Here is a 23,974-nt window from a genome sequence, read left to right on the forward strand (position 1 = left end):
TTTAAAACCAGCAAATAGAAGATGAAACACTGGCTTTTGGTCTGTTTCTAATGTCGGGATCTTTGAGAAAGTCATTTATCACCTCTCTCAGGGTTTCAGTTTCTTTCTCAGTAAAATGAAGATACAGAATTATGACTATCTAAATACTACAAGTTACCTGGTCTAGCTATCTTACTTTATAGTAGAAAAGTGAGATCTAAAGAAGTCAAGTGACCTGTCAAGTCCATTCATCTAAGCATAAAACCAGGACTAGAAACAAGGGTTTCTATTTCTGAATTTAGTATTCTTGACTGGAGAAGATGTGCCCTATGATCCTTCCTGGTTCTAAACTCCAACAAAAAATTCTTAACTCTTGGTCTAGTCCAGGGACCAAATTTAGCATGAAGACTTTTTTTTTTTTTTTTTTGTCTGTATCTTGGTCCTTAATTTCTCTGACCTCTTAACACTAAAATGGCACAAAGCTCAGTCCTTGGTCCTCTTCCCTATCTCTACATTCTCTCCCTTGGTGATATCTATTGGTCTCATAGCTGTATAAGCTAAACCAGATTTATTATAGCTCAGACCTCTCTCCTATATTTCAGACTCACATAGTCAAATGGTTACTTTGATATCTCTACTTGAATGTTAAATTTCAACATACCAAAATGGATCTTCAGCCCAAATCTTTCTACTCCATCTATGAGGAGTTTCCCCACTTTTGTTAATAGGTTTTCCAATCTTCCAGTTGTTCAGACCCAAAATTTTGTCCTCAGATAACAGAGACAACTGCAATCAGAGTTTAAATCAACACTTGTCTCCTGAGTTGTATTTTGATGATCTCCCTTCACCACCCTCCCTCAACAAGCTCTGTAGAAATACATAATAAATGGATGATAGATACTGCCACCAAGGCATTCACACTTAGTTGCCTAGCACACACTGAGGTCCCTTTTGAGGTTTTCACTAATTCCCCCTCCTGACCTTCTTGGATGCCCCCATTTAATTGCCTTAAGATTTCTGCAAGAGCCTGACTACTTTGTAGTTTTTGATAGGTTATGACAATAAGTGAAGGATACAAAGTACAGCATAAAATCAATACTAGTAAAACAAATGAGTAAAAAAAAATCCACAGGGCAGCAAGCCCCTGAAAGCAGAGAAAAGGCTAGTGTTGTTTTGAAAGGCACAGAGCCTTCTGGGAAAGAGACCTTCATCTACCTACAGCCAAAAGCAAAGATTGAAACTTTTAAAAGTAACATCCCCACCTCTCAATTGACCCATCACATTGGGTTTTCAGCTGGCCAGGCTGTACTGCCCTTTGTGTTCTCAGATTGACCCCTGGTAAGAGTTTATTGACAGCATCTCCTTAAGATAACTAAAACTTGAAGCCTTCTCTTCAGGATTATCTTGTCTACTCCACATATTACATTAACACACACACACACACACACACACACTCCACATACACACAAAAAAGTATGGTTAGAGGGACCTGAAACTAAGGGAAAGAGGATATCTGTAACAACAGCATTCAATTTCAAAAGAGGGACTATCACAATGGTCCGTGTGAGTGATATGTTTTTTCCCCATCCTTTCACCTTCAGTCTATGGATGTCTTTGCCTATGAGGTGAGTATCTTGGAGATAACATATCACTGGGTCTTGTTTTTCCATTCAATCTGACAATCTATGTCTCTTGATGGATGAATTTAGTCCATTTACATTCAATATTATTATTGAGATATAATTTGTGTTCCTGGTCATCTTGGTTTATTTCTAGTTTTTAATTTGAATTAGTTTCTCCTTTGATTGAATGTTTCTTTAGTGTAGTTCATCCCTTTGTTAGTTTCCACTTTTTTCATTTAATTTTCATGGAATATTTTGTTGACAATATTTTGAAGTGCAGGCTTTCTGGTTACAAATTCTGTTAATTTTTGTTTGTCATGGAAGTTTTTATTTTGTTATCAAATCTGAAGCTTAATTTTGCTGTATATAGGATTCTTGGTTGGTATCCATTTTCTTTCAGAGCTTGGTATATGTTATTCCAGCACATCCTAGCTTTAAGGATCTGGGTTGAGATATCAGCTGATATCTGAACTGGTTTCCTCCTATATGTAATCTGATATTTTTCTCTTGCAGCCTTTAAAATTCTATACTTATTCTGTATGCTAGGCATTTTCATTATAATGTGCTTTGATATGGGTATGTTGTAATTTTGCACATTTTGGGTCCTTTAAGTCTCTTGTATTTGATTTTCCATTTCATTCTTTAGATCTGATATTATTTCATTGAAAAGATTTCATGTTCCTTTGGTTTGTATCTCCGTGTCTTCATCTATCCTGATAAATCTTAAATTTATTCTTTTCATGTTATCCCATAATTCTTGGAAATTCTGTTCATGGTTTCTTAACATCTTCTCTATTTGGTCAACTCTATTTTCAAGATTATATATGTTGTCTTCATTGCCTGAGGTTCTATTTTCTAAGTGGTCTAGTCTGTTGGTGATGCTTTCTATTGAAATTTTAACTTGGTTTATTGTTTCCTTCATTTCAAGGATTTCTGTTTGTTTGTTTTCAGAATCTCTATCTCTTTATTGAAGTGATATTTTGCTAATGTATTTGCTCTCTTACATCATTCTTTACCTCACAGATTAGTTTAACTATGTACATTCTAAACTCCTTCTCTGACATTTCTTCCACTGTGGTGTCAATGGATTCTGATATTGGATCAACTCGGTTTGCTTGGGGTGATTTGTTCCCTTGCTTTTCATGTTGTTTGTGTTTACCCATCTAATAGTATGGGCCTGAGGCAGTAGAGTCTCTACCCTGTGGACTTATAATGCCCCTGAAGGTTTCCAGTACCTCAATTGTGGAGAAACTGCCTGTCTGCTTTCTTGGTTTCATGCCACAGAGTAGCCAGGAATGCAACTTCCTCTATTCCACCATCTTGGATCTCTCCACAATGGTTCATTCTCCCTGTGTGAGCTTAGATTTGTGTTCTAATTGGTTTACATTCCTATTTCACCCATTCTGCCATTCAGCAATAGGGATTTCCCCTTCCCATAAATGGAAAGCATACCTGTTAGCAACAGTCACAAAAGTTTCCAGTTGCACTTGCTGCAAATAATGAGAAAGGGAAGAGGTAGAGGATGGAATAAAAAAAGGAACACTCATCATAACCTTCTGTCCTGGCTTCTCAATACAGCCCCAAATAAGTTAAGACAGAATAGTCAAGAACTCCTGTCAGACAGATGACCTTATTGACATCACAGCCCAGAATGGCAAGACCATGGATGATTCAATCTATTGTTTTTGCCTACTAGATAGACCTGAACCTGAATAAATGAATGAAAAATAAAATATTTCATTGATTTTTATTTAATGACTTCAGGTAAATCTACCCTAGGCTTTTAGAGCTTTCAACCATGAGAACAAGGTCTAGGTTAGAAGTAGTGATATTTGAATTTGTTCAGTTTAATTGTTCATGCTGTTGTTGACTATCATCAGTTTAAATTTACTCTGCTTAACATGTAACACTGGCTTCCAAGGAACTTTGTCCTCAGAGGTGCACATAAAAACATGCCTGACTTGGAATGCCATCATTTAAAAGAGAAAATGGCAACACCATTTTTGAACAAAAAGCTAGACACATGTAGAAATCAAGAAACCAAAGAGTACTTGAATTTGTTATTAAAAATGGTCTCAAACCTTGTACTTGCAAGATTTGGATAATAGATCAATCTTTTTGATGTGATGCTCATGAACACAATACCCTTATTTTGTATAGAGTGGGGTAGAAAATACGATCAGCGCTTTTGGGAGCTTTTGGCAACATTTTCTGATGACCTGTCTGGTGGTCTACTTCCTGGAATGTTCCAGTCCTAACTACATCCCCTTCAGCCTAGCACCCAGTGCCAGATATGTATACTTAGGGTAATGGAAAACAATAGGTGGAGCTTAAGCTCCCTAGGCTTGCTTAGAAACCCAGAAGATATTTTTTGCTTAACTAACAAAGGCAGGCCACATTTGGATAAAATATTCAAAATGTGTATTCCAGAAATATGCACTTGTAGCCAATAGAATGTCATTGAAAACAAGCATTGGGACTACAATGAACAGGAAGAAAACCTAATTTCAGAAGTCTATCTTATGCCAAAGTATAAAGGTACCATTTATTTATCCTTGCCCAATCATCCTGAGACCAAATTAAGAAGTTTATCACTAGTTTCCTATCTCCAAATCTATTCTGATTTATTTGTTATATTTGCACAGGTCATCATAAAATCCTAGTATCTCTTACATCAGAGAAAAACAATCCAATAAACCTATTCAAATCAAAGTATTAGACACTTAGTAATGCTACTTTGCTTGAGTAAAGCATTAGCATTAGATATTATTAGTACAGTGTAATAAAACACAAGCGAGCAAGTCATTTGTATGGTTAAATGGTCAGGTTCTGGTATCAGACATGAGTGGAATCCCAGGGCTGCCACTTGCCAGCTGTATGACCTTAGGCAAAATACCTTGATTCTCAGTTTCTTTCATGAAATGTATTAATAACTAATTTGTAGGGTTTTTCTGAGGATTCTATTGGCTCATTTCTGTCAGGTACCTGGTACAGAGTGAACACTGAATATACAATATCTGCTATTATTTGCATTTCAGATAAACATAGGTAACATCATTCTGGAAGTATTGTGTTCAAGTTCATTGTCCCAATATTGAATTTGTGATCAATAGGTAGTAGAGTCCCAGTTTTAGACCCAATGTCCTAAATGGCAAAACTGGTCTTCATTTGGGCAAAGATCTCCTTTCTGTTTTGTTCTCCATTATATCTCCTGAACAGAGCTGATTCACAGTAATAATAAAAACTTTAATACTAGCTAGCACTTATTGAAGGATTATTAGTTGCCAGGCAAGTTCATTAGTGTGTTAACTCCTTTAATCCTCACAACAACCCTGTGAGGTAGGTACAATTATTATTCCCAAATTAAAAATGAGGAAAAGAAGAAATATGGAGCTTAAGTAAACATGGGTAGTCTGTCTCCAAAGCCCCTGCTCTTAACCAATGTGCTCTATCTGACCGTAATGAATACTTGCTAAGTTAATTATTAGGCTGTGGTAAACTCACCAATAAAAGAAAATTCTTTTTTTCCTTTTTTACTTTACATTAACTTCTTGATTAAAGATAGCTAAATCAAGATTTTTTTTCCTTCACGCTCATCCTCCTCTCAAATGCCAATCTCTAATCTGTAAACCTGAACCACAGAATATAAAGATAGAAAACCACTATAGAAGTGGTTACCAATTTAACAGAGTAAAAATAAATCAAACCTAAACAACTGAAGAGGGAAATATTTATAATCAATAAGCAGATTTTCTCCCTGAGAATTCTAGAATGGCTTAATAATTAGTGATACCAAGTACCATAGAAGTAGGGGTGAGGTTGAACACTAAAAGGGAGAGAAAGCACTTTGAGCAGCTGTATAAGGAGCAGTAAGACATCCCCCATCCCCAGCTCTGCTAAGAGCCAGACCTCTGCAGGAAACAGGATAAATTCATTCACCAAAGCTCTAGAGCTGGGATATTAGACACAGAGAAGTTGGAAGTGAAGTGGGGCACAAAAGCCAGTGATGAAGTTAAAGGCTTCATGATTAATAGTGAGAATTCCAGTTTCTTTCACCCAACATTGCTCCTGGAATATTGGTCACAAGTATTATGATTCCCGATGAGAAGACTGGATGACTCATATCTGTAGAAAGCCCAAGATCCAAGACCTACATATAATGACCAAAAACAAACAAACAAACAAAAAATAGCAGTTGGTAGACAATTGCTTTATACTGAAACCCAGTGGTCAATATAACCACCATGCATATAAACCTTAAAATCTGCCTTTTAGAACTTTTGTCTTAAATATGAACAACAGTCATGGTCACCAGATATCCAAAGAAAACAACATAAAATATAAAGATTAAAAGAAAGAAACATGAACAATTAGGAACTGAGAAAAAACAAAGAGAGAAGAAGAAAACTCCAAAGACACTATAAAGCTTATCTACAGTGCAATAAGAGAAAATATACTTGTCCCTCTGTATCCACATGTTCAACAAACTGCAGAACAAAATTATTTGGAAATAAAACTGCATCTATTCTGAACCTGTACAGATTTTTTTTTTGCCATTATTCCTAGAACAATACAGTATAATAATTATTTACATAGCTTTTACATTGTATTAGGTATTATAAGTAATCTAGAGATGAGTTAAAGATTATGGTAAGACATGCATAGGTTATGTGCAAATATACCATTTTCTGTAAAGGATTTAAGCATCCTTGAATTTTGTTATATGCAGGGGTTCCTAGAAGCAATGCCCCACAGATACCAAGGGACAACTGTACTATATTTGTGAAACAAAAGCAGGGACCATTAAAATAGAATAGACTCTTGGAAATTAAAAATATGATAGCTAAATATTTTACATGTTAAAAGATTTAGAGCACAAAGTTGGGAAGCTCAGGAAGAAAAATTGAAACTAAAGAAATGAACTATGTAAGAGAAATAATAAGACAATTAAAAGAACAACCCACAAAATCTTAATCTAACTAATACTATTTCCAGAAAAAACAAAGACAGTATTATTGAAGAAATTATAAAATAAATAATATAAGAACATTTCCCTGTTAAAATGAGCTTGTAGATCAAAAGGCCCCACCAAATGCATAGCATAATATGTATCAAAGACTCAGACAACATTGTGATATCTCACAGCATCAGAAAAAGAAGAGAAAACCTTAGAAGCTTCTGGGGAGATGGAGAGGAATGAAAACATGTTGCACTAAAGGATCAGAAATAAGAATCACATTGATGTTCTCAGTACCAATACTGGAAACTAGAAGCCATGTCTCCAAAGCACTGAGGGAAAATGATTTTTTTTACCTAGATTTATATACTCAGCCAAACTATCAATCAAAATAAAGATAGAATAATGAGTTTTCAGACATGCAAAATCTCAAAAATTTACCTCCTATGTACCTTTCTGAGAAGCTATTACAGGATGTGCTCTACAAAACTGACAGGAAAAAAAAAAGAAATGGGACCCATGAGCTTCATGAAATAGAGGATCTAGCACAAAAGAAAAAGAAATGGAATTTCTAGGATGATGAAAATGGAAATCCCACCATAATAGTTGTTCATCCAACTTATGGAGAATAAGCTTAGATTGAACTAGAACTGTAGAGAGCATCAATGAAAACATATCAAATTGATAAGGGATTTAACAGGTTTTACCATGTAAAAAAATTGTTTTGAGGGGATTTTACCACCTTATCAGAAAGTGTGGGCAGACTTAGAAATTCCAATTAGTGTAAGCAAATTTTTAACTTTAGTTTAAAAATAAAAAGTTATATGTGACATGAATTATAACCCATAGAATATTACATGGATTCCACACTGAATAATATTTAGATAGTAGATATTATCTAAATATTAAAAAATAGTAAAAAATAGTAGCTGGGCACAGTGGCACACACCTCAGATCACAGCCACTTGGTTGGCTGAGACCGGAGGATTGCAAATTGAAAGCCAGCCTCAGCAATTTAGCAAGGCCCCAGGCAATGAGTGACACCCTGTCTCAAAAAAAAATGGCTGGGGATGTGGCTCAGTCGTTAAGCACACCTTTGTTCAATCCTCAAAAACAACAACAATAAATAAATAAATAATAAAAACCTAAACATGAGACAGGTCTGGTGCTACACACTTGTTATCCCAGTAACTCAGATGCTGAGGCAGTATGCCAAATTCAAGGCCAGCCTACACGGGCTCCATGGCACATGCCCTTAATCCCAGGTGCTTGGGAGGCTGAAGCAAGAGCACTGCAAGTTTAAAGCCACCTTCAGCAAAAGCAAGGCACTAGGCAACTCACTGAGACCCTGTCTCTAAGGAAAATGCAAAATAGGGCTAGGGATGTGGCTCAGTGGTCCAGTGCCCCTGAGCTCAATCCCCAGTACCAAAAACAGCGGGGCACAGGGGTTTAGGGTGTAGCTCAGTGGTAGAGGGCCTCTGAGTTTGATTTCCAGTACCACAAAACACACAAATACACACACACACACACACACACACACACTTTGAATTTAACTAAATTGTAACATAATCATATTTAGGGTTTGAGGGAAAGTAAGGAAGTAAAAAAGGACTAAGGATTCCTCCCCCTGCCCACTTTGCTAGAAATGCAACGAATGTTCAAAGTTGACTAATCAAGGGACACTAGTAGTGGTATAGTATTTAGAAACATACATGTAAAACCCAGAATAAAGAGAGAAAAGATATGAAATTTGTTACTTTTGATGAAGGATAGGAGGGAGACCTAAGAACCATTTTGTTTTTGACATAAGCCTTTCAGCATTTCTTGACTTTTAAAACTATGTGTATGTATCCATGCATCCTTTTGATAATTTGTTTGGTTTTTTAACCTCTTAAATTATCAAAGATATAAATTAAGAGAGGTTACAAACCACTGCTATGGGCAATGTAGCCTATATATAGAAATTTCTATTACAATGAGTTTTGGGGCAAGAGCGTAATACATTCATCTTCTTAATGCATTTGCTTATTCACTTATTGTCTATCTCACTAGAATTTAAGCCTCATATGGGCAGGGATGTGAAAGTAAATGTTTAATATGGTTTTATGACAGGAAAAATGCTCCTATTTGTAGCATTTACCAAATTTTGTAATGCAAATATTCCTACCATGCCTGATTTCAAGCTACCAAGGTGATGTCACTGAATGGAGCAGATAAAAGATGCACTCAGTTGACTTTTATGAACAGAATCCAATTGCCTGCTAACAGAAACCTTGTCTGTCTTCTTAACTATTGTCTCTGGAGTTCAGCATAGTGCTTAGTGCATGGTTCAATAGTTGTTTACCTGTTTCCTCAATAGGAGGAAAAAACAGCAGTTCAGGGATCGGCAAACATTGGATGACATAATTTGACCTGGGAAAATACCATTTAAAATTCTGAAAGCAAAATAATTTTGAAATTTAGAAGTATCAAAAGACCCTCTACTAGTAATCAAAAACTTAAAGAGTATAGAAAGCTGAAATCAGAGTATAACTTAGATGCTGGGTCATGATCCACCAGCAAGTTCTTCCTTGCCTCAAAGGCAAAAAAGTGAAAAAGAAGGTAGCTGTGAGCCAGACATTCTGCTAGTCATTTTATACATTTTACTTCATTTAATTGTCACAATAATTCTAGGAGATACAGCACCCTAACTTACAGATAGGGGAACGGAAAAATCAAAAACTCCAAGGAATTTGTCCAAGCTAGTAAGACTGAGAGTTGGGATTTATTTTTTATTTTTTAAATATTTTACTGATAGATAAAAATTGTACATGTTAATGAGGTACCATGTGATGTTTGACACATGTATACATTGTATAATGTTTGTATCAGTTTCTATCTCCTCAATCATTATCATTTCTTAATGGGAAAAACATTCAAAATCCTTTCCTTTAGCTTTTTGGAAATATGCAACACATTTTCATTTTCTGTAGTTCACCCTACAAGTTCAATAGCACACCAGAACTCCTTCCATACTCCTATCTAACTGTAATTTAGCATCATTGATTAACCTTTCCCCTGGAGCTGTGATTTAAACCCAAATTTGCCTAACTCCTTATCATAAGCTTTTTCTTCTATACCAGCTGCCTTCAAAAATACCTTTGAGCAGAATAATTAAGAAAAATGGGGGGGGTTTGTTTATCAGAGACATGAAGATAATTGTCTCACCTTCTATCATTCTTTGGTTATGAAGGTCTAGCCTAGACACCTGCAAAGTGGGGGTAGAATGCATTCGATCCGGCTTTTTAAAAATAAGCTCTGGATTCTTTGTTGCAGCTCTATTTCCTTGTCTAAAGCAGAGTGCAGGCTGCCTAGCAACCAAGCTAATGGCGTCTTTTTTTTTTTTTTTTTGCCTTAATTACCTTATGTTCCACAAGCTCAAAGGGATTCAATCAAATATCAAGAGTACAAGGTCTGACTTTTTTATATCAATATATCTGTTCATACACATGTACAATACACACACACACACACACACACTCACACACTCTCACCGTCTTCTTCCCTCCATCTTATGATTAAAGTAGAAAGATGACTTAGACTGTATTTATGTGATGCCTTATCGTTGGGATGGGATATAAATACAATGCCATACAACTGATTGTGCTTGACTATAAATAATAAATACAATGCCATACAACTGGTTTGACCAACCATCCTTAGCAATATGAGGGATTATTGTAACTGCTGTAAACAGTTGTTTTCTATTCTATATGAAAAAAGAGAGATTTATTATAGACATATCAGTAATAATAAAGTTCAAATCCAGCACTATTAATATCACTGCCAGTCACATTTCTTATGAGAACAAGAATCAGGAATGTCTTTGATATCAGGGTAGGAAGAAACATGTACATCTGTTTCATCTGAATTACTTATTGGGGGACAGGGAGAAATAGGAGGCCAATGGATAAAGAAAGGGTGGATAAAAAGGAGAACATCTTGGAGAATGTGAATATTTGACCCAATCCACTGACTACCTAATAGCCTTCTCCTTGCTAACAGCATCTTAATTTTGTTCGCACTTTTCTGGAAGTTATAGGATTAACCACATTGGTCTCATTCTTCTTTCCAGATTATTGGTTTAGGACTGGATATGGGACACAATCTGGGAGAAGTCTGTTTGAGGAACTTCTGGGAACAATTTACTCACTCTTGAACAGAAACACATGAGTCCATTTTCACCTCTGGACATTTCTACCTATACTTAATGTCTGGAACTGTGGCAGCCATCTTGTGACCATAAAAAGTGGCTCATAAGGGCTATCTAGCATGCTATAGTTTGTAAAGTGTAAAGATGAAAAGAACCTAGCTCTCTGATGACATCATTAAGCTACTGAATTAACCAACCATGGAATAGTTCCTGTTTTGAAAGAGAAATGTTTTTTAGGCCAATTTGTGTTGAACTGCCTATTACTTACAGCCAGAATTAATACTAAAGAATGCTAGCACATGCTTGAACTTTTAAACTTCTTTATATGTCATTCTAAATGGTTCTGAAGATGCCTATTGTCTACATCTGACCTCCAACATATAGAAACCTGCATATGTATTCTAATCTAAGTGGTGTCTTTGCCTCCCCAATATTCTCTCATTTTCCTGGTCTTCTTTGTACTCATTCTCTTTGTTTTTGTCTTTGCTCTTCTTTCTTTTCTCTGCTTTCTTCCCCTCCATACACTTTTTCTTCCTCTGTGCCCTATGTGACTGTGATTTGAATCTTAAGTATGTCTATATAGACATGCATGTAAATGTATAAATAGTATTTCTTGTATATTAGAAAGGAGGACTTCTTGCCCATTCCAAATGATTCATTTAATATAAAGATAGCTCTGGCAGCAAAACACTCCTGGCCTCTCCTCACCTACTTACTCTTTTCTTCCTACAAAGGAGGAGTGACTTAATCTGATGTGCTAGTTTTGAAGACCTACATTTGGGTACCTCTTCCCTTCCCATCTTCTTTGTCTTGTGTGTGGGCACATGCTCTGCTATGTTCCTCCAGATTGTATATTTTACAAAAGGCCTGCCCTTGTGGAGCAGGATTCTAGTGGCCCAGCAAGCCTAGTGACTAGGTGAAGTCTGCTTAATCCTAATGTTCAGTATTCAGAAGCTCAAATGCCTACAGAAATAGTCTGCATTCCCAAATATTAGCATTATCAACATTAAAGTTTATGGGTTTTTTTTCTTATATAAGCTCTTTAGTGTGGTTGCTGAACTGGTTCAAAATTCCAGTCACAAATAAAAATTCTATTTTATTAGGTCCCCTTGAACAGCATTTGTATATGTTAAAGTTTTATTTTTCTGTTCTTAAATATATTTTGTTTATTCTTCATTGACTGTGCTATCATTGTGGGTTGCTTGAAATATTTCCAAGAATGTATCTTTGTTCTTCAAGTGTTTCTACAAACAAAAGGTGTTTTAATTTGTGTGTGATTGCCTGCTGTTGATTGGGTTTCTTATTGATTGGAAAAGATAGTTACTTTCCAGATTTTTGAAGTTCTCAATTCATGATAACTGTGAGTCTGCACTTACTTGATCTGATTCCAGCATATCATGAATTTCACCCCTAGCTGCTGCTTCTGTATAGGCTTCATGGAAGATCTTTCCTTGGGACTCCACTGAAATGGTCAATACAGCATCATATGCTTTGGGTTGTTCCTGAGGACCTGGTAGGGGATGTGCTTATAAGGTAAACTGTAGAGCAGAGTATCATAAGGAACAAAGGCATAAGTTCCATAGAACATTTTCAGATCATTAGTCCATTCCAAGAGGTGTGTTGGGGTCTCTCCCCCAATCAAGGTGGAATGCATACACATTATGATTACTGAAACCAACAAAGCAAAGATGTTATGATAGCAATGTGTTAGTGAAATATAGTGCCAAAACACTATAAACTGGAGAAATAAATAAATGAATAAATGTGTTCTAACCAAATTGTAAATGATTTCTTTCTTATGTTTATAGGTAAGAAATTGAAGTCTGCAATTTGGGTATATACCCAGGGACTCTGTTTTGGGTAATGGAGCAAGAGCTTAACACTCATAGGAATAATTACTGGTAAAATAAATGTGAGATACCATAACAAAGAGGCTTTAGGATTGGGAGGGATAGTTTCATATCCTAACACCAAGTATTAGCTGTATAACCTTGGGTACATTACTTAACTTTTCTCTGCCTTATCCGTGAATAGATAGAGGTAACAGTATGTACTTCATGGAGAGGTAGTGATGATTGAAGATGATTCATATAATGGGTTTAGTACATAGTACTCAATAAATAGCAACTACACTCATACCTAAGAATAAGAAGGCTAGAAGGAGAGGATCTCATAATCACTATTGCCTTTTTTTGTTGTTGTTGAGGGTCTTTATTCATTTTTTAATTAATTTATTTATTTTAATTAGGTCAATATGACAGCAGAATGCATTTTGAATCATTGTACACAATTTTAGCACAACTTTTCATTTCTCTGATTGTACATGATGTAGTGTCTCACCATATGTTCAGTCATACATGTACCTCAGGTAATGATATCCATCTCATTCCACCATCTTTCCTGCCCCCATGCACTCTCCCTACCTTCCCTCCCCTTGCTACCTTCCCTCCTACAAACATGTACTCGAGTACATTTTGGCCACCTGTTCTAACCCTTATCAAGACCATTATAAACATTGAATGGCACTAACACACGTTCATCTATAAATGCTACTAATATTATGAGTGATATGCTCAACCTTTTAAATCAAACTTCCCTGTAATTGGAATTACTTTGCACTCAGTTTAATTCTTCCTACACTTATGAAACTGTGTTGTTTGGCAAGGCTATGCTAGAACAGAGTGGATTAGAGGGGGCCACGGTTGAAGAATGGCAGCTAGATCATGAGACTGAAAGTCTTATATCCAATTTCGTCCTTGGCATGCTAAATGAGTTTAGTTTAAGCCCACTTGTGCTTCAGTGCCCACATCTTTAAAATGTAGATTCCAATGCATTTCACAGGTACATTGAGTAGTTTAATTAGATAATGCCTGGCAAGTATTCTGAGCTCCTTGAAGAAAGGCAGAAGTCTTATTGCCACTGGTAAATATTAATTATACACACTTACAGGGAACCTTTAATCTCAGGAACTAAGTGTGCTTAACTACGTTCAATGACTGGTCTTTGGCATTTATATATTACTTCATCTATTTAAAAAAAGCTTCTTTACACTTGTTAAATACTCCCAGAAAATTTGCCTCTCTTACTACAGATGATATACTTCATTTTTTAAAAATGTAACTAGTAAATTATGAAGGTGATTTAAACAAAACACACAAAAAACACAGTATAACTTGAATTCTCAAATGACCACTAGCTCCTTCTAAATAAATGCCCTAAGTTTCCACAAGTATTCTAATGTTCAGACCTTCCTTACAATTCTCTAAAGATATCTTTGGCTCTACTTCATGAGCTACAGGAGGTATTCAGCCTCAGTTTTTCATAATCACATATTGCAAAATGGGAAGATGTAGTGCCATAGAGGTTTGAAAAGGCAAAGAGTTGGATTTAGAAAGAAAAAGTAGAACTGAAGACATCACCCTCTATATTTGGCTACACCATTAAACATGAATCTGTTTGGTCAAGTTAGTTCAGTCACAAATCTATTGAAGGGAAAAAATTAGCTAAGTTGTGTGCTTCAGTTAGTTGGCCAGCTCATTCAACAGTAATCTTGGCAGTTAAGTCAGTATGCTAATATCTTTCTTCTAGAAAGACAGAAATTAAATGACCTGATCAAGGTTACCCAATACAATTCCATTTAATTTCCTTAAGGGATATTAAAATTACTTTGCTGCATAGAAAATGTTAAATAGAACTAAGTGCTTTGTGCTGGTTGAAATACAGCAAATACTTAAGCAGATGTAGTGGGTGCTATTATGATGTACCATCCAGATACACACTTCAGAACTGAAGCACTCATCCCCCTAGCTGCTGGGAATGTTAGCAACTAATATCTCACTGAGAACTGCCCTCAGTAAGGAGAACCACCTTTCTCAAGGTCACATCTCTTCAGTTGTGTGCTAATGCTACCTTGGGCTGATTAAAAAGGGTCTGTAGTTAAATTATTAGGGATTCTATAAGCCAGTTAACATAATATTTGTAGCCTGAAATTGGCCATGGTGGGAGTGATCACTGTGGAAATCATCAAACACTAACACATCAGGGCTTCCCCACACCACAACCCCCAGAGATAGTTATTAACTATTATCATAACGTGTGCCTTTCTCTGGGCTATCCTGCACCTAATAACTGGGATGGGAGGATGGGAGATATTCCCATAATCACTATTGCTGTTTTTGTTGTTGTTGAGGGTTTTTGTTTGTTTTTTAATTAATTTATTTATTTTAATTAGGTCTATATGACAGCAGAATGCATTTTGATTCATTGTACACAATTGTAGCACAACTTTTCATTTCTCTGGTTGTACATGATGTAGCATCACACCGTATGTGCAGTCATACATGTACCTAAGGTAATGATGTCCATCTCATTCCACCATCATGGAACTAGAAATACCCAGACTCCTCAACTCAATTCTGGACAACACTGAAGGGTCATCCTCCATTTAGGTCAGAATGAGGGCTTCATTGTGACTATACTGAAGTTCAGTTCTCTCTGCCCAATCCAATTCTCCCTCACAGTTGTTATCCTCAAAAGCATTCACCCAATAATCTTCCTTTATTACTCAAAACTCCATCATCAGACTGTTTTCCAGGGAAACTGACTTGTAATGCTGAATTAGACTCCCACCATACCCTGAGCTGACTTCTATCATGGTTCGTAAAGATTTATCAGCCTTTTTAATTTATATCAGTTTCTACTATGAAACTATGAGCTTCTTGGGGTCAAAAGACTTTTTTAAAATTTTCATATCCTGGTACATATTATGCACACATTGAATGTTGTTTAAATGAATATTTAAATACTAAAGATTCTTCAGGAGGAGAGGTGTGAAGTTGTATGATTTGTACAGGTCTCTTGAGAAGTGAGATATGGGCATATTTGGATTGTTAAGATGGAGGAAGTAATACTTGTTGGGCAGTTAGAGACCAAACTTGTCTTTAATGCCTAATGTCATTAATTTATCCAAGACTCTACCCCCTCAACCTGAATACTTCTTCTCTATTTTTCTTTCCTTGGCTCACATTATTAACATTTCAGATAAAGGCATTTATCTGAATTTTATGCAAAATTTATCCATATTTTTATAATTAGAAATGCTCTCTGAGACCATCTAGTCCAACCTGTTCCCTTCACATTTTAGATGAAGAAATGGAAGCCTCAAGAGGGAATGATCACAGGCTTCTTGATTTTTTTTAACATGGAAAGTCCTTGCCATTGAACATAATTAAATTAGAAATCATAAATACTGAATTCAAACAACAGCATCTTAATTTAATAGATTGAGTGCTTTGTGAACAGGGATTTATAGATGCATCTGTTCTACAAGATGGTTTTACTAAATAGCTTTATTATCTCAAAATTACATTCATTAAAATGGGGTTTGACCCATAAGTTGTTGTCAGGAAAGGATTAATATGCAGAAACCTTAAAACCTAGACAAGACTTGGGTCAACAGCTGGTCAACAAATAATACTAATTCGTAATTTTCCATCCTAATTGTTAACAGTCAAGCCACTCTATAGCCAAAACATGGACCAGGAAATGCACACTCCTTAGATCACATCTTACCAGGATATAGTAACACTTTCTCTGGGCTACCTGAGTCCCACTCAAGCTGTCTGGCAGCTATGTGTTTATACTCTGGGGCTAACTATGGCTGGCTATGTAGGATCCTCTCTCACCTGCAATGCTCCCAGCATAAAAAGTCATAAAACTCCAAGAAAAGCCAATTCCCAAGTCACTCTTTTTATCTTCCTTTATTGAAATACTCTATCCTTTATTTCTCTGAGATAGAGGACCTGATGTTTCTCAAAAGGCAAGCTTGCTTCATATCTCATGGATTACTGGCATGGAGGTCTCCACGGAGGAAACTCAGCCTCATCTCACACCTTGTTGAGATGAAAATAGTTCCACTAACTAATGCTGAAGAAGTCCTTAGGAATGATATTCACACTTGTGAGCCCTCAGCATTGACCCCAATGCAAAGAAACCCCCATTATACAGTCTTCATTCTTCATATGAATCCTTCTGTGATATTTCCTGACATTAATTTTAATCTATTTTAACAGTTGCTGAGGAACAGGGAGAGCAGATCAGAGGAGGAGGGACTTACGCAGATTTATCTTAAGTCTCTCATTTCCCCATCTGACCATATTGTGAATGAAAGAGGTTCAAAGTCTCTTCCTCTCCACTTTTTTTTTCCATCCACTTTATAAAATGGCTGAATAAGAAGAGGGTGGGAGGCTCTGGAATCTGAATGTTTCCCAGCACTATCCCCCAAGAGTGATTCGGTGCAGGTGGCCTCACTTCCCAATGTGACTCAGTACACTTTAAGAACACTCACTAAGCGAGGTGCAGCTTTCCCCACCACTTGACAAGACCTCACATGTATTCTGCTTTAATTCCTGAGGCCACCATTTAACTGCCACCAGTGTTGAACTGATCCAAATAGCTCAGCATGATGGAAGACATACATACATCCATTGAGTAGTCTATCTGCATCGGACCATGGTTATATTATTTTTCATGCCTGATTAAACTAGTATTGCAACTGCATTTATTGCTTTAACATTGCTTCCCAGCTTGAGACAAGTTTATAATATTTCTCCCCTTTTTGCAACATGTGTCTTCTCCAGCTTTTCCTAAACTGCTATATATTGGTAAGCCTCTGAAATGCAGGAAGCCTAGATGTTTAGATATTTCCCCTTATGCTGGGTCTTTAATAATTTATCATTACTGATAGTGGATCCATTCATAAAAGCAAGTTGTCCTTTTACCATTTATATTTGCTTATATTAATCTACAGAAGATCCTATACCAAGTTTCCTATTAGCACTAAGGCCTTTGGCCATAGTATTATGAATATCATTATTATTATTACTATTACTGACACTAGAGTAAAACAGTACAGGCACCTGGTACACTTTGAGGCACTTTAGAGAATTTCATTGGTAGACCCAAAAGTTAAGATAGAAAAATAGAAGGGATACATTATATGTCATATACAGAACTCAGCATCACAAGTGAGTACGCTTTAGAAGCATACCTCAAGTGGACAGGAGGCAGTAGAGCATGTGTCTTTCATTAAACCAGTTCTCAAAGTGTAGTCCCTGAATTAGCAGCATCAATATCACTTTGGAACTTGCTAGAAATGCAAATTCTCAAACTTCACCTCACCCTTCCTGAATCAGAACCTGAGGGAGACACCCTGAAATCTATGCTGTAGTCCTCCAGGGATTCTGGTGCACACTTATATTTGAGAATACGTGCTTTAGACCAACCTGAATGCATATTTCCCATTCACTAGCTGTGTGACATTGGCAAGTTGGCCTCAGAAGTCTTATCCATAAAGTTGGTAAACAATAATTGGCTTTCCTTTACAGGGGCATTGCAAGAATTAAATGAAATGCTTCATATAAAGCCTTTGCAAAATGACTAGCACATAATAAACTGTCAATAAATATTAGCTATCATCACTGTTGTTTTGTTGTTATTTTATTGTTTTATGCACAAGAGTCTTTGACAGATGGAAAGAAGCTAGCCAGGTTCTTGGCAATAAAGATAGCAATAAGGTTTCTAATTTTGGAAGAACAAGAGATGGCAGTTCTATGTCATATTGTAAGGAAGTGTTCTCAATTTGGAAAGATTTAAAGGGAGTTCAAAATGGTCCAACAGCTGGGTAAGCTCAAATTGAAAGGATTTCACAATCAGCCAAGCAAAGGGATGGTAGGCAAGAAGGTGAGGAGAAAGCAGGAGGGCTTGAAATAGCCAATTGAAAAGTTCTCTAAAGAGCTAAAGGTAGGGTCTCCTGCTACCTTTGTAGAAATGAGAAAAAGAACCCCTCCTGGGTGAATGCAATCCCACAGGTGTTCTGCTTGGTGAGTGAATGCTCTTTTGTGCCATCAGACAAAAACCTCCAGCAGGGCTCATGGTTTGAGGAGCAGAGAATGGACTGGATTTGGGCCCTCATGCCCACTCAGCTAAGTTCTCTTGTAAAGGACACAACCTATATAATCCCACTTTGTATCCCTGACTACAAATTGAGGTTTTTGTCTTTGATCAATATCTCTTTTATTTGACTTTGTCAGAAATAAAAATAATTGGCAATCACTCCCATGGCTTACGGGAAATAAGTTGAGACTCTGAAAGAGGCTGAATTCCCCTTCTCTGAGACTTTACCCCATTCTTTGATGTTAATAATGCCTATTCCTCTCTAATTGTTCTTGTGAGACTCACAGGTGTTGTAAAACTTGAGAGAAAATCCCTATCTCCTGGATAATTTTGAGAGATAAATAATGAAATGGTCTATGTGCCAAGCATTATAAGCTGTAGAGTGCTGTTTGCATGTAGTGTCATGGTTGCTTTAATTGTCTCTATGGAAGCATGTCGTTTCCCTTTCTAAGTGCCTAAAGCTATTATTATTGTTACTGTTACTTTACAATTAAGATTATCATTGCCTTGGTACTGTGTAAACATGATTTAGGCCTGTTTCTGAGAAAGACACTTCCTCTAACCCCAATAAGGTGCCAGCTATATTTCCTAACCACTAATATTATAAGAAACAGAAGTAGCATACCAGCTAGTAATAGCCCACTACTCTCTCCCCTCCTTCCCTATCACCACCGACCTGCTAACTACTTCTATTATCCTAGATATTTCCAAGTCCCTCCAAATGAAAAGGCCCCTTTCCACTATATTTTATATGCCACAAAGAGTCCTTCTCTGAAGGTTAACTTGGAGGTCCACAGTATTAAGAAGTTGCCTCATAGCCAGCAAAATATGGCTTATCTCAGCTGAGGTCACACAAAAATCCCAGTGTTTTTTTTTTGTTGTTGTTCTTGTTTGATATAGATAACAGCCAGGGATACTTGGCAGCTTCTGTCCCACTAGTTGAGAAGAGATGGAAAATTCACTAGAGATTTGGGCTGGTGTGGGCTATACTTGGTGTGTTGTCATATTCCTCACTGTGATGTTGGCCTGATTCATACTCACTGGCTTCTGGCTGTTTCTCATTTGATTTCCAGTTTTCAAATATGTCTACAAATGTGCCCTAAATTTTAGGCCACTTGGCTAGAGCCGTAATACTCTATTTTTGTTTATTCTCTGGATCCTGCTTCCATGCTCCCAGTGGCCTACAATGCTAAAGTGTATTTTACTCTAACACTTCTCTTCCACAACTCCCACTACCACATCTTACCCACCAGTTGGCATGCCAACACCCAGCTGTACCAGTTGTGGGTATCATATACTCATATACTCCCCTTTGAACACTGAACTTTGTGCTGCCTGAGGTCACCCCATACTCAGTCCGCAACCCAAATGACAACTCAGTTTCTCTTTCCCCACCCCTACTCATATTCTGACTCAAGTCACTGAGGTCCCCCATATGCCTCATCTGAAACTGCCTGTTTTGTCAGAAACCAGAGGAAAAACATCCTAAGTGCAGAACTTGATCTTTGCTCCCTTTTATCACACTTTCTGATTTCTTCCTCCATGTTCTGTTGTCCATACTACTCAGAGTCTTTCTTTTCTCCATAATCATTCTTTCTAGGTTTTTTTCCTCTTAATCTCCAGATTTCCATTCCTTAGTGGGCTGACCCAAACTGTTACAAAGAAAACAATCTGATGAAATAAAGTCATATTAAGACAAAAATGACTGGCCACTTCAAGTAAGGAACATCCATTTGCATTTTCATTAACGAATTAATTAAAACAGTGGTTCTGGACTCTGACTACACTTTAGAAACACCCGGGAAGCTGTTTAAAAGGCCTTTTCTGGGGCCCCACCACAGACCAATTTAATCAGAATCTCTAGAGGTGGCACTCTGGCAACAGTCATTTTGGAAAGTCCACACAACTCAGGCATGCAGTCAGAGTGAGAACCCTTGACCTAAAGGAATGGATCTCTAATGGTAGGGCAATAATATATACATTTGCTTCCTCCCTCCCTCCCTCAAAGGGGTTTTGGGTGGTGAGCACTCAATCCTAATTCCTCTCAGTCTGACAGCCTAAAGAGCCTCAGGGCCTGGATTTATTTAACATTTCATGGTAGAGGCCAAAATGTCATTTCAAAGTATACTATTTAGAATGGGTGGGATGTGAAACACTCATGGAATGTAAACTTGCAAGAGACCCTGGGCTTCACGAAGCTTTGTAACATATTATAAAGTTACAATACTAAATATGTTAGCCTGTTTCTGGCATGATTCCTCTCTGGAAATGGTTTTATATCTTTAAAAATAATTCTGTACTCTGCATTGGAAATATCAAGCTCTATTATGAAGTAATCAGAGCCACACTGATTGCTTAATATTATAGGATCTTGTAGATGGGAGCTGGAAGCAGACTACTGTAGTTCCTGGAACTAAAAACTCTTGCCCTCATCCTCTCATAATGATCATAATTAAGGTCCTATACTGGAGACACTTGAAACTTAAAATGGGCTTCTGGTTATAAGCCAGCCCTAAGCTGGACCATACTCTATCTAACAAGCCTATTGTTATGTTGAGGAAATGACTGGGACCAGGACTAATCCTAGAAGTAATCAGTTTGACAAGGAGTTTCTGAGCTATCCTTCCTAAAGTGGTGGAATGGCTGCAATGGGTGAATGAACAGTGTTCCCACAAATCACTGTCACTTCCAGAAAAAGTAAAGTGGAGATTTAAAAAAAAAAAAAACTAGAATAGAAAAAGATCAAAATCAAGTGTCACAAGGGCTTGTGGTAAGTGTAAGTAAAAGAGGTCTGACTCCAGAGGACCAGGAAGTCTCCCCACCCTCAATTCTACTCAATTTGCCTTGGTGACCGTAGCTTCGATGGGTCAAGTTCTTTGCCTCACAATGTGCCATTGTTTCTGCAAGAATCATCTTTTTTATAGTCCATAAAAAACTTTTTTATTAGTTCTTTTTAGTTATACATAACATTAGGATTCATTTTGACATAATTATAAAAGCATGGAATATAATTTGCTCTAATTCCCTACCCAGTATTTTCAAGAATCATCTTTGAACATTAAACTTTCCATGTAAGGGAAAACATGTTAATATTTTGGCAGTCTTCTCAATTTTATATGCTTTCATTTATAACTTAGGTGCTTCTGTATCAATTAGCTATATGCTGCAGGGAGACAAGCCCTGTTTGGGGGGATAGGGAATCATAGGAAGTGTGGAGAAAGACAGGATCTGAGTGAGATGTGATGACACAAGGGCACTGGGTACCTAGGAAGGAAAATGCCTAGAAGGGAGTCAAAGAAAAATCTCCCCTGAGTTAAAGTAGACCAAAATGAAGCCATAAGAACATCTTCTTTTGGCTACTCTGAAACTACCATGGTTCTAAGGACAGAGGGAATGTGTGGCTACAGGACTCTTGATACCATTCTTCTCCACCCAGGTGCTGAGAGCAGGCAATGGCCCCCAAGGCATTTGAGTCGGAGTTATTTGTACCTCTATTAAATCTGTGAGATTTTAGGTTTTGTGGAAACAGGAGACTTGGGGTCTGAGTGTGAGTGAAAGAGGGCAAACATGTAAAGAACTAGGGAAGAATGTGCTAGCCTATGGTGTTAGGGCAGAAAACCTTGTGGAGGTTTTGATATCTTTTACTGAAACCACGTTTAAACCTCAGTTGAGAGAAAGCACTCACTGCGAATTCTGTCTGCCTGGAGAATCCACTGAAGAGCTTTTTGAATGCTTTGGTTGTCTTGTCCTGTGGTCAGGACGACCCCTACAGGTAGGCTGTGGCTCCGAGGAGCACTTGCGACTTGATTGCCTGTGTGTAACTAAATGTCTTCATCTGAGAAAATTACTCCAGCATGAGCCCACTGGAAATATTTCATGACAGTTAAAAGCACCCAGATGGGAGAAGGGAGTGTCCAAGAAAAGGCCAGGTAGCTCTTTATATTGTCTAGTTCACGATTCACACAAGCCCAAGAGAAAATCCCTTTGTCCCAGCTGTTTCCCAGGAGCCACGCTCCTTCCCAGTAGCCAGGGTTGGCAGGGCCAATAAATCCTGAGGCCATCTGGTGGTAGGAAATGAAACTGGAGAGGGCCCTTGAAGTCTGGCAGTCTTCATTGAGAATCACATATTCAAAAGAGTAACCCGGGTCTAATGATGGGTCCCGGTTGATTCGCTTAATTGCTAATTGAACAGCAACCTCAGGCAGGGCCTTTGAGAACAAGGGATCTCAAGGGATCCCACCACTACTACCTCTTCAGAGAATGCCCACACCTGCTGCAGGAGAGACATACGGGCCAGGAGGCACAAGCACCACTTGAGCTTAAAAGATGCAAGGCCATGGTTTCTTGACAGTGCTGGGAACTGCAAACCAAAGCATAAGGAAAATAAATGGCCAGGGTCCCAGGAATATATCCTTCCTGCTTCCAGCAAGCTAATGATAAAATACCAGAGGGTTATTCTGCTATTCTGAGATGGACAGTGGTGCTTCCAATGCCTGTCATTCAGACAAAAATGTTGTAACTTACATGATTTCTGAAACTTCTGGAAATATCAATTATAAAAGAATGGCAGTGTCCCAAATTGAAAGATCCTGTCCCCCATTCCAACCAAAAATCCTCCTCTTCCTGTATTCCTTATCTCATCCATTGTTCACTCATGTGTTTCCATCACAAACTCTTGGAATTACCAAAACTCCTTCTCCTATACCTCACCTTAAATCCATCATCAAGTCCTGTTGATTCAACTAAGGTAATATCTGCCCACCTGTTAATGTGTTTTGATGATAACCTGGATTAACATATAACAAGTGCTTATAAAAAAGCCTGGCACTTCATTAGCACTATATTGGTCATATTATTGTCATCACTGCAGTTTTATATATGTCCATTTCTCCCCCGTAATACCTTCCTGGAGAGAGAGGAGTATAAACAGATAATGGTGATACAGAGTAGAATGTGGTTCAGATAGTGCACATAAAAGAAGACAAGGAGGATTACCTAAATTCAGATTAGAAGGAAAGAGAGGAGGGAAGAGAAGGGAGGCCTCTCTAGATTGAGTACTGAAAAACAAGTTAGCCAAGAGGCTTTCAGGCAAGAGGAACAATATACATAAACACTCAGAGGTTCAAATATGTTTATGGTGTTAGATTCTCAGAATTCCAAAGCATTTGTTCTATTTGGGTCTGTGATATCAGCCAAGGCAATGGTCAGATCACTAAAAGTCCCTTATGCCATGATTCAACCCTGTAGACAATGGTTTTAAGTAAAGAAATG

General features: G+C 37.4%; 1 protein-coding gene across 1 annotated transcript in view; it reads right to left on the bottom strand.

Moving 5' to 3' along the window:
* Nucleotides 1-23,974, bottom strand: part of Gucy2f (guanylate cyclase 2F, retinal) — a 98,822-nt gene that overhangs the window by 73,391 nt on the left and 1,457 nt on the right. The window contains 5 exon segments of the mRNA XM_027934292.2: nt 12,127-12,239; nt 12,242-12,418; nt 22,389-22,931; nt 22,934-23,055; nt 23,057-23,133. Coding sequence (XP_027790093.2) covers nt 12,127-12,239; nt 12,242-12,418; nt 22,389-22,931; nt 22,934-23,055; nt 23,057-23,133 — 1,032 coding nt within the window.

This window comes from Marmota flaviventris, chromosome X (genome assembly GCF_047511675.1).
Source record: "Marmota flaviventris isolate mMarFla1 chromosome X, mMarFla1.hap1, whole genome shotgun sequence".
NCBI classification, from domain to species: Eukaryota; Metazoa; Chordata; class Mammalia; order Rodentia; family Sciuridae; genus Marmota; species Marmota flaviventris.